This window comes from Gossypium hirsutum, chromosome A06 (assembly GCF_007990345.1).
Source record: "Gossypium hirsutum isolate 1008001.06 chromosome A06, Gossypium_hirsutum_v2.1, whole genome shotgun sequence".
Taxonomy (NCBI): domain Eukaryota; kingdom Viridiplantae; phylum Streptophyta; class Magnoliopsida; order Malvales; family Malvaceae; genus Gossypium; species Gossypium hirsutum.
The window spans coordinates 15,780,390-15,790,134 of NC_053429.1; the positions used below are offsets into that span (position 1 = coordinate 15,780,390).

Sequence of the window (9,745 nt, forward strand, 5' to 3'; positions counted from 1 at the left end):
ACGCGAATAGCAGAGAAGGTCGTTTGGTTGAAAGTTGGGAACAACAAACATCCGCTAAGCCGAGAACGCAAGTACGAATTTAGTTAAGGTTTGTTGCCATAAATATCACAAACAAGATTGATTTCAAAATTTTATTTTTTTACTATACAAAAAAACCGTTTTCAAAATGAGATTTTTCCAACTGATGATAAGAAAAATAGTAATAATTTAGTGACTAGTACCAAACTTAAAAGCATCCAATTTCCCTTGCATAAAGAAAAAAGAAAATGGAAAAGCCTTTAAAAGGCTAATTTTTGCATATATGCTAAAAAAATTTGAGAAAGTGTACTGAAATTTTTAAAATTTACCAATTTGTGCGCGTTTCACTGTGTGGCAGTGAAAATGCATTTTACAGGACATGCTTTCAGCCACGTCAACTGAAAACGCGTCCTATAAGACACGTTTTTACTAAATATTTACAATTTAATTCTTTTAGTTAGATAGTTAAATATTACTGCTTTTGTCCTTGAGTCCTGAGTTCAATTCCTCTATTACAATTTTTTTTTAATTAATCAAACTTAGAACTTAAGCATAAAACTACATGAAATAAAAAATGAAATATAAGGAGAGAAATCTAAGAGAAATCTAACTCATAACTAAGGAAAAAACACAACGGTGAAAAGGCGACCTATAGATTTCAGCAGGCTTTATGAAATAAATAAAAAAAAAAATCAGCATATACATGTAAGTCACCCACTTTAAAACCTAGTATTGTAATTTCAAAACCTGAAATTCCAGTATATCCTAACATAAGGGGTGTTTGGCTTATTAAAGAAAGAAGAAGAAGAAGAAGAAGTAGCATCAGCAGGAAGGGGAAGGATTTTTTATTCTTCTCATCTCTACTTTTATTTGTTAAAAGGGGTTCCTATAAAAGCAAAGAATGAAGCTGAAACAACTAGAAACCCTCTTAGGCGATCTTCAACAATTCACTACCCCAAAGGTCTTCTTTTCCGTTTGTTTCATTCCCCCCAAAAAGAAACTCGAAATTTGTTAATATGGAAGTAGTTATCGAATCTGCTTGTGGTGGGTTCTGTTTTATTCAATGCAGGTGGAGCTGGAACAGTACCCAACTGGACCTCATATCGCTTCTCGCTTGCTTTACACTGTACGCAGTAATCTTCTTTTATTTCCCCTATACACGTGCTAATGACTAGTGGGTAGTATTGAGCTTTTTCTTCCTTGTTTCTTGTTTTTGGGTTTTTCTTTCTTTAGGCTGAGAATTCATTTGATGATATTAGCAACAAAGTGGTAGCAGATTTTGGTTGTGGATGTGGCACTCTAGGTGCTGCTGCAGCTCTCTTGGGTGCTGAGTAAGTAAACCCTTTTTTCTCATTGTTTCTTCCCTTGTCTTTGTTAATTCCTTGACCTGAATTCGAGAAACAGAACAAAGAAGAAAACTATCTGTATTTGTTTAATGTGGGCGTTTTGTTGCGTGGAATAGGCTGGTTATTGGCATTGATATTGATCCTCAATCTCTTGAAATAGCTTCAATGAATGCAGAAGATCTTGAGGTGCTCTCCTCTTTATTGATTTTGATGTAGTAGTAAAGTCTAGAGCTTGTATTGGCCCGAGTCACAAAATTCTGACATCTTTTTCTCCTTTACCTGTCTCTCTATGCTATTCACTTTTTATATCACCAAGTTAATTTCATTATTTGCTTAGTAATTTACATGTTTTATGATATCTTCCTTATGTTGCTTTCTTAATTGAACTGCAGTTGGACATAGATTTTGTTCAATGTGACATCAGTAACCTAGGATGGAGAGGTAATAGTTCCTTCCCCTCTCTTTTCCTCTCTATCCCTCGGTGTCTCCAGAATACTTGATTCTTCCTGGAAAATATTACCAGTCATTCTAATAATGATATGGAAAAGCTACCCTCTGTAAGCTATAGAATCTATGGTTAGTTTGCAGACAGCAGTGTTTCTCTGGCACGGAGGAATTTTTTGGGTAATCAAATATATAGAAAGTGTATAGCTAGTCATTTTCATGCCTGGGACATGGCATTACGATAATTCAATTTGTTTCTTCTTTGACGTCAATATATTTTCACATGGAAGATGCAATAAATTGAATGTATCTGTTACTTTCTGGCCATTATCTCATGTATACTGAATCAATCAAGAGAAAGATAGTAGGAAAGTTATAAGTTTAAAATAGCATGAATGTTCTATAGACTGTTTCTTAATCTTAAGTTGTGACTTCTTTCTTCATCTTATGGTTTCACTCCATGTTTAGGTCAAATTGTTGATACTGTTGTGATGAATCCTCCATTTGGAACTCGAAAGAAGGGTATTGACATGGATTTTCTATTTGTGGCATTGAAGGTAAAGCTAGTCACAGAATCAAGATTTTTCAGTCCACCTTTTTATTTTGGATCTAATAGGCATATTGTCCACATTGTGTCTGTGTCAGGTAGCTTCTCAAGCTGTTTATTCCTTGCATAAGACCTCAACGAGAGATGTAAGTAATTTGCTTTGAATTTTCTACTAGTTGAATAGGAATATATTAGTAATGCTTGCTGTGCCCTTGATTTATTTTCTGTAAGTGTCGGAATTAAAGCTAAAATAGCAAATTAACTATTCATTAACTTTGACAAAGGTTCCTTCTCTGCTATTTCATGTATTAGTTTATCTTTTTGTATGTACTCAATAGTTTCCTCTACCCTATGGAGTACACAGTAATCACCTTATCGTAGAGAAATTAGTATTTTGCTCATAATTATCTTCAATGGATTATGGTTATACTATCAAAACTGTCTTTTCTACTTCCGTATATTTGCTTGCTAATTAGCAACATTATTCATTTGGTTCAGTTGTAATATCTCATGGATTTGTCTCATGTTGTCTATTTCTTCTATGCCAAGGCATATCAGTTACCTGTTCTGTTTGCATAAGGATTTTAACATGACTAAGAATTGTGATAATTTATCTTTTCTTCACTGTAGTATATCAAAAGGACCTCCTTGAGGGACTTAAATGCTAGCAGCGCTGAGGTCTTGTGTGAGGTGGGTAAAACTAGCTTCTCAATCTGATTACATTTCTCTTATGAACCATAAAATGCTGTCACCGTGCATACACATTCTCAGAGGAGATTATTTGGATGGCTTGCCGATAAGCTGTGAGAATGGTCTGGGGTTGGGCATGTGTGTGTGTGTGTTTCTTTTTCTTTAATGCTGCCAAATTGCTGTTACTCTATTTTTCAGTAAATATTTGCCTTATTGCTGTTTTGTCTTCTCTTATCCCAATCTCACTCCCCCAATCTATCTCCAGCTCCGTTTTGATGTTCCTCAACTATACAAGTTTCACAAGAAAAAGGAGGTAGATATTGCTGTAGATCTATGGCGATTTGTACCCAAAAGGAGTCAGGTAAAGGACAATTAGCTGCCGAAGTGCACTTTGAGACCATGCATGAAGCACATATAACGCAGTTAATCATTCGTAAAGATCGATCCTCATTCAACTGCTGTCTAGGTTGGGGTCACTGGTGTGGTTGATTAGGATGAAACAGATTCAAAGATACAACTTAGCATTATAGTTGATGATAACGCCCTACGACTCTTGTTTATTTTTTGTTAGTATGAAACACATGATCAAATCTCTATGTATCAGATGCTTTGATAACCTGGGAAGTTTTAGATACTTTGTTCTCGCATGTCTTTGACAATTTTGTTTGCATTTTTTTTTTTTTTGCCTGGGATGATATGGGTATGTCTCCAATGCAAGTTTGGACACCCTATAATGCATGTTAATTTGGGCATGCTTCCAATATGTGTTTTAAGACCTAAAAGCATGTCTGATACGAACTCATTTATTATATTATATATCATGTTGAGTTGAGAGTAAATAATTTTGACACAAGTACTCTTAGAAACAATGAAAAATTCGTGTAAAATAGAATTACAGACCAGCTTTTTAGCTAATTTAATAATTCCTCGCTTATCTCAGTATTTCCATTTTGCACAAATAAACTGAAGAAACAGTTCTCAACTTACAAGATCAAACAGTAAGCTTTAAGGGCCAATTAAAGCATACAATGAAGGCCACTACAAAAAAGAATCAAGTTATTCTCTCGTCCAAAATTAGTTCCTACCTCCATTACTCCCACTGGATGCCAATGGAAGCTCCTTTTCTCATGCTTCAGTTCCTGTTTTGGTATCTTCAGTTGTCTCTCCAAGTGTAAATCGAACAAACCTTCGGACTTTTATGTTCTCTCCAAGTGCTGCAACAGTTTGCTTTACCAAGTCTTTAACCAACAGACTGTCATCCTTAATGAAGGGCTGTTCCAAAAGGGCAAGCTCTCCAAGCCTCTTTGAAACTCTGCCTTCCACTATCTTCTCTCTAATGTTCTCTGGTTTAGATGCGAGATCATCTCTTTGCATCTCCAGCTCTTTTTCTTTACTCACGATACTCTCCGGAATGTCTTCAATGGATACAAACTGCACTTGTGGACTGGCCACAACTTGCATTGCTAGGACATCAACCAACTCCTTGAACTTTTCACTTCTACCAACAAAGTCGGTCTCACAGTTGACTTCAATTAGTACACCAATCCTCGAGTCATGAATGTAGGAACCAATACTGCCTTCAGCAGCGAGCCGGCTGGATTTCTTGTCAGCAGTTGATAGGCCCTTCTTTCTAAGGTATTCCTGAGCCTTCTCAAGATCACCTCCGGTTTCAGACAGAGCTTTCTTGCAGTCCATCATCCCGGCTCCTGTTTCTTCACGTAGTTGTTTAACAAGTGCGGCGGAGACAGCTGCTTTTGGTCTGCAAAGAGAAATGGGTGTATATAAACAACCTAAAGAAATGATAATGGATTGGTAACAAATTAGAGCCATGGAAAACAGCAACTTACTTCTCATCAGTTTCCTTGACTTCCACTGAAGTCGATTGCTCTTTTCCAGCGGAAGAAATGGGTTTTGCAGCAGTTTGGGCAGCCACTTCAGCAGCAAAATCCTGACTTTTCTTCTCCAGCCCCTCTCCAAGATTGAACCTCACAAATCTTTTCACTTTTATGTTCTCTCCAATGGTTGCAATAGTCTGCTTTACCCAATCTTTCACCACCATCTTGTCATTCTTAATGTAGGGTTGCTCAAGTAAAGCCAACTCGTCAATTCTCTTCTGTATCCGTCCTTCAACAATCTTTGATCTAATCTGTTCTGGTTTAGATAAGAGATCTTCCTTTTGCATCTCTATTTCTCTTTCTTTGTTTACAATCTCCTCAGGAACATCTTCTGGAACAAGATATTGTACTTGAGGGCAAGCAGCAACTTGCATGGCTAGATCATCAACAAGCTCCTTAAAAATGTCACCCCGTGAGACAAAATCTGTCTCGCAGTTAACCTCTACTAGGACACCAATCCTGCTATCGTGAATGTAAGAACCTATTCTTCCTTCAGCAGTGACTCGACTGGATTTTTTTTCCGCACTTGCCAAGCCTTTCTTGCGGAGAAACTCCTGAGCTTTAACAATATCCCCACCAGTCTCTGCGAGTGCTTTCTTGCAATCCATCATTCCTGCTCCAGTTTCTTCACGGAGCTGCTTTACTAGAGCCGGTGATATAGTTGCTGCTGTTAATGCATATGAATCAGTAACAGAGGAATACATAATGTCTCAAAAATATAAATATCATAAATGCCTCAACACAGACATCCCCATCAATCAAAATTGAATGTTGTATTTGACTTGGCATAATATTTTATTAAAAGTGTTTTGACTTTGGGGTTCTTATATATCAAGTGGTTATCTCATATCATTTAAGTATATATTCATATTGAAAAGTACAGACAAACAACACAATTTTACAGCTTTAAAGTTTCCATTTTGGATTAGAGCCTAACTCAAAGTTTATAAGATGCATTTAATATGTAGAAAATTGTCAAAATGAAAGTATAAACCTGTAGTCACATTTTCCTTGGACATAGAGCCATTTGAATCAGTAACCTCGTCGTTCTTTTGAGGTGCAGAGTCTGCTTCTTCAACTTCAGAAGTAGAAGGAATTTCATCCTTAGAAACTGGTGTCTCTATTTGCACTTCATCCTTGGTATCCTCGGGTTGATTTTCTACTTCTTCAACTGCTTCACTTCCTGAAGACTTAATCTGATCATCAGCTGATTCTTGAGGTGGATCAGGACCTGCCTCGTTTTCCACTGTATCTGCGCAAAATCAGCAAAAAGAAATAGTAATACATAGATGTAAAACAAAATGAACTAAGAAAACATATCCTCAATTACTCTTTAACTCTTTGTTTCCCACATAGAACCATTGCTTAGTTAGAAACGACAACTTTATGACATGACACAAGTCATCTATTGCATTAAAAACTTACTCCTCAAACATTGACAAAAGAAAGAAGGAAATGAACTAATGAAGTTGATATGTGTCAACTCTAAAGCGGCTCAAGAAAAAAAAAAGTACATTATAAAAGGTTATTTTTCACTCAGCAACTATTCATTTAATAGAGAACTTCTGAGTTGTATCCCTTTTAGAAAAGAAACAGTCTAAAAATAGACTTTTTGCCCTCATTAATATTGCAGAAATCAGACAGTAATTACATGTCTGTTTGTTCTGTGTATGTACGCAAAACCACAGATACTTCGTTTGCAATTATCATTTTGTGCAGAATAACGAAAATAGGATATGAATTTCTCACAGAATAGGATTGCTAGCAGTGTAATGGTTATCTACCTTCGGCATCTTTGGGATCAGTAACATCTGGTTGTACAACTGAACTGGCAACATTGCCATTTTCATCCGGAACAGCTCCAATTTCTTCTTCTTGAACAGATGAAGCAGAGGGAGTTTTAGCCTCAGCTAGAGGTGTTTCTACCTGCTCTTCGGGAATACTTCCGATTTGTTCCTCCTGAACTGATGCAGCAACCGATGTTTCATCCTCAGCTAGGGGAGCTTCCTCTTGTACTACATCTTTTTGTGTAGACTCTTCATCAACTGAATTTTCGGAAGTCACTTGGTCAACTACTTCTCCAGATGATCCAGCTATTTGATCACTTTCCACCACATCCGCCAAAGGAACTTGTCCACTACGTTCAGGAGACAACGCTTCAAAACTGTCATCTATTTCCTTCTCTGCAGTTTCCTCATCCTTGTTCACAATCTCAGCTATTGTATCTGTTTCCTGTACCACTGTTTCATCCACTTCAGTAGAGACAGTGGTTGTCTCCACATTAGCTGCCGGTTGAACCTCTACTTTCTCTGCCTTTTCTCTCTGATCCAAAAATGCAGCAATCTCCTTATTCTTACGGAAAGCCAGCATAAAGGGATTTGTTGCAGTGTACACCACACCTTGGCTAAGCTGTGAGTCCAATTTGTCATCATCCTCTTCTTTCTTCATTGTCAAGGTTACCTGTCCCCTTGTGATGCGCAGCACACGAACTTTGACTTCTTGGCCAATTTGCAGTGATGAGTTCCCCATCATGCTCATAAGTCCGTCATCAGCTTCTTCTGATTGGGGCAAGAATCCTTCTTCCCCCTCGGGGAGAGATATGAAAGCACCAGACCTAGTTAAATTCTTTACCGTGCCATCTAGTTCTTGTCCCTTGACGAATTTTGAGCTTTTGAAATCTTTTTTTGAGCTGGACTTTGAAGCATTCTTCCTGGAAGGCCTTGCCTTATCAGTACTGGCAGGACCATCTTTCCGTGGCTGGCGCTTACTAGCATCATCATTTTCACGCATGGAAAGAGATATCCTCCCATTCTCAGTGTTTACTTCAACTAACCTCACCTGCACCTCTTGTCCAACAGAAACAACACTTGCAACATCCTTAACAAAGCTGTTGCTCAACCTGGAAACATGCACCAGTCCATCTGTGAAAGCTCCAAAATCAACAAAAGCACCAAATGGTTGGATTGATCGTACTTTCCCAGTAAACATTGCACCAGGAATAAGCTCCTCATTCTTTACAGGTGGCATCTCACTTTTCCTAACAGGTCTTGCTCGTTTTGATTGAGTTGGAGGAGTAGAATCTGGTTGGCTAGTCGAATCTTCACTTGTTTCAACGGCATCTGAAGGTATTTCGGATCCTCCACTGGAAACTTTTGTCACAGAAGAATCAGATTCCTCCACCGCCACATCAGTCCCTGCGGTTGATAAACAAATTCCCAGTTTTCCATGTAAGGCATACCCTGTTCCGTATTTTCGAAATGAAGTAACAGAGGTTGATAGAGGTAGGATGAATCTCTGAGAGGGTAAAGCATATCTCGTGTGTTTCCTTGATGAACTGCATCTTGTCAAACTAGTGTTCTTCCTTACTGTACAGGCAGCTCCAGGGATGAATGTAATGTTGCTAACAGAATATGGGATCACAGGAGTCATGCTGACTTGATTGAACAGTGAAAATTACAGTCTACACTAAAATAGATTTTTCATCTGTATCTTCACCTACAAGAACATGAATGATATACTCAAAAACATAAATTTCCCAAGTTTGCAAGAAGGCATGAGATGTCCTAGAAACAGTCATACTCAAACCAATTTCACTAACATCGTCTATAAATACAGAAAGAAACTGTAATTTAGTTCACCAAGCAGATATTTCAATCCCAGGCATTATTCCGGTGATTTTAAGTTTTTCATGCAAATCTAATTTTCATGTTCAACTAAGGGCGTTATACTAGAGGCATACTTGGTTGTACCTGTTTATTAGCTATTTTCCATATATTCATTCCTGAAATTAAAGACTGATTTAGATAATAATCTACCTTGTTTGTCATAGATATTTCACAAAGCATTAGGACTTGGGGAGTTCATATTCCAAATTCTCAAATAGGCATGTTTTGTGCCTATTTGGCCTATGTTAAAAATTCAGAGCCGCAACACACAGATAACTCTTTCATATAAAAGTTCTAGCAACTGGGAAAAATCTGTACCTTCAGATAAAAACGTCAACTACAAACAGAAAAGAGATTTAACAATTTTTCCTTCTTTTCCTTCTAAAGGGGAAAGAAATAATATCCAAACTATAACATTGTGCATTTGAATAAGATTCTATGAAGTAGCAGCACCTATCAATAAGCAATTCTTATAAAGTTCATTATGAACCAATAAAACACTTGGATGAAAACTAACCGTAATTCTAGCTTAATATAATAGATGAGTTCCGTATTAAAATTTCATTTCTTCACTGTTTTTATTCTTTATTATGTTTTAAATAAATGGATTGTCTAATACACATTATTGTCACCGTTATACGTAATAGAATTTTTCACTCACAAAATAAAAGCCAACATTTCCCTCCCAATTAACTAAACAAGCAAAGCAGATTCATTACCAAAACACCATAAAAATCCATACGTCACATAACTCTGGCTAAAGAGAACCAAAACTGGGAAAATTAACAACAACCCAATATCAGTAAGTGGCAGAAAAACAAAAAGTTAACTTCAAAAACAATGACCCGTTAGCTTATGACCAAGTAAAAACTATACCTATTTGAGAGATAAAGCTTACTATCAGAGAAAAACCCAAGGTGTTGTTTGGTGATAGAGGCTATTCATCATATGAAGAAGAACGAAAGGTGGGGCTTTAAATCCTTATCTTAGGCTTTCTTCATGGATATATAAAATTAAATAAAAAATTGAAATGAAATAAATACGATGAAGAATTTGGGCTCATCTTGGCTCTTGCATATGAGTTTTTTTCTCAGCCTTTAGTTTTTGATTGGTTAAGGTGGACTTGCGTTGGTTTGGACC

At 37.0% G+C, this 9,745-nt stretch overlaps 2 protein-coding genes across 7 annotated transcripts; one reads left to right on the forward strand and one right to left on the reverse strand.

The window, feature by feature from the left end:
• The first annotated feature begins 615 nt into the window (after positions 1-615).
• LOC107962753 (rRNA N6-adenosine-methyltransferase METTL5) lies at positions 616-3,679 on the forward strand. Its single transcript, XM_016899249.2, has 9 exons — positions 616-979; positions 1,088-1,144; positions 1,252-1,349; positions 1,481-1,550; positions 1,757-1,805; positions 2,277-2,365; positions 2,454-2,501; positions 2,986-3,045; positions 3,311-3,679. The coding sequence occupies exons 1-9, from the start codon at positions 920-922 to the stop codon at positions 3,419-3,421; spliced, it is 642 nt and encodes a 213-aa protein (XP_016754738.1). The 5' UTR covers positions 616-919; the 3' UTR covers positions 3,422-3,679.
• Positions 3,680-3,904: 225 nt separating this feature from the next.
• LOC107962752 (polyprotein of EF-Ts, chloroplastic) lies at positions 3,905-9,745 on the reverse strand. Of its 6 annotated transcripts, none has more exons than XM_041115207.1 (6): positions 9,482-9,609; positions 9,325-9,378; positions 6,725-8,435; positions 5,935-6,192; positions 4,893-5,604; positions 3,905-4,804 (listed from the first exon to the last, which is right to left on the reverse strand). In XM_041115207.1, the coding sequence occupies exons 3-6, from the start codon at positions 8,367-8,369 to the stop codon at positions 4,171-4,173; spliced, it is 3,249 nt and encodes a 1,082-aa protein (XP_040971141.1). In that variant the 5' UTR covers positions 8,370-8,435; positions 9,325-9,378; positions 9,482-9,609; the 3' UTR covers positions 3,905-4,170. The 6 variants fall into 6 exon arrangements, with proteins under 6 accessions (XP_040971141.1, XP_040971139.1, XP_016754734.2 ...); XM_041115205.1 differs by having other exon boundaries at positions 4,893-5,607; XM_016899245.2 differs by lacking the exon at positions 9,325-9,378 and having other exon boundaries at positions 4,893-5,607; positions 9,482-9,745.